The sequence below is a fragment of the Eimeria tenella genome, genomic scaffold (genome assembly GCF_000499545.2).
Source record: "Eimeria tenella Houghton genomic scaffold, Eth_scaff2750, whole genome shotgun sequence".
Taxonomy (NCBI): domain Eukaryota; phylum Apicomplexa; class Conoidasida; order Eucoccidiorida; family Eimeriidae; genus Eimeria; species Eimeria tenella.
The window spans coordinates 1,035-1,353 of record NW_013542626.1 but is presented as its reverse complement, the minus strand read 5'-3'; the positions used below and the strand labels follow the sequence as shown (position 1 = coordinate 1,353).

At 60.2% G+C, this 319-nt stretch overlaps 1 protein-coding gene across 1 annotated transcript in view; it reads right to left on the bottom strand.

Annotated features, from left to right (window-relative positions):
* Positions 1-148: 148 nt before the first annotated feature.
* Positions 149-319, bottom strand: part of ETH_00040185 (uncharacterized protein) — a gene marked incomplete at both ends in the record, with an annotated part of 1,056 nt that continues 885 nt past the window's right edge. The window contains one exon of the mRNA XM_013375396.1: positions 149-319. Coding sequence (XP_013230850.1) covers positions 149-319 — 171 coding nt within the window.

Genomic DNA, 319 nt, shown 5'->3' with positions numbered 1-319 from the left:
AAACTCGCAGCAGCAGCAGCAGGAGCAGCCGAATCTTGCTGCTGCTGCTGCTGCTGCTGCCGAGACTTGCTGCTGCAGCGGCAGCAGCGCCCCCGGCGCGCAGCAGCAGCGGCAGCAGCGAGTTTGGCTTTGCAGCAGCAGTCAACGCTCACTCCCCCTGCTGCTGCTGCTGCTGCTGCTGCTGCTGGGAGTTTGCAGCTGTTCTGAGGGGAATGAAGACTTGTTTGGATCTTTTTGCTGCTTCTTGGAGCCGCTTTTGCTGCTCAATCTTTTCTTGAAGTCTTTCGAGTTCTCTGTCGCTGCCGAGGCCGGCGCGGGA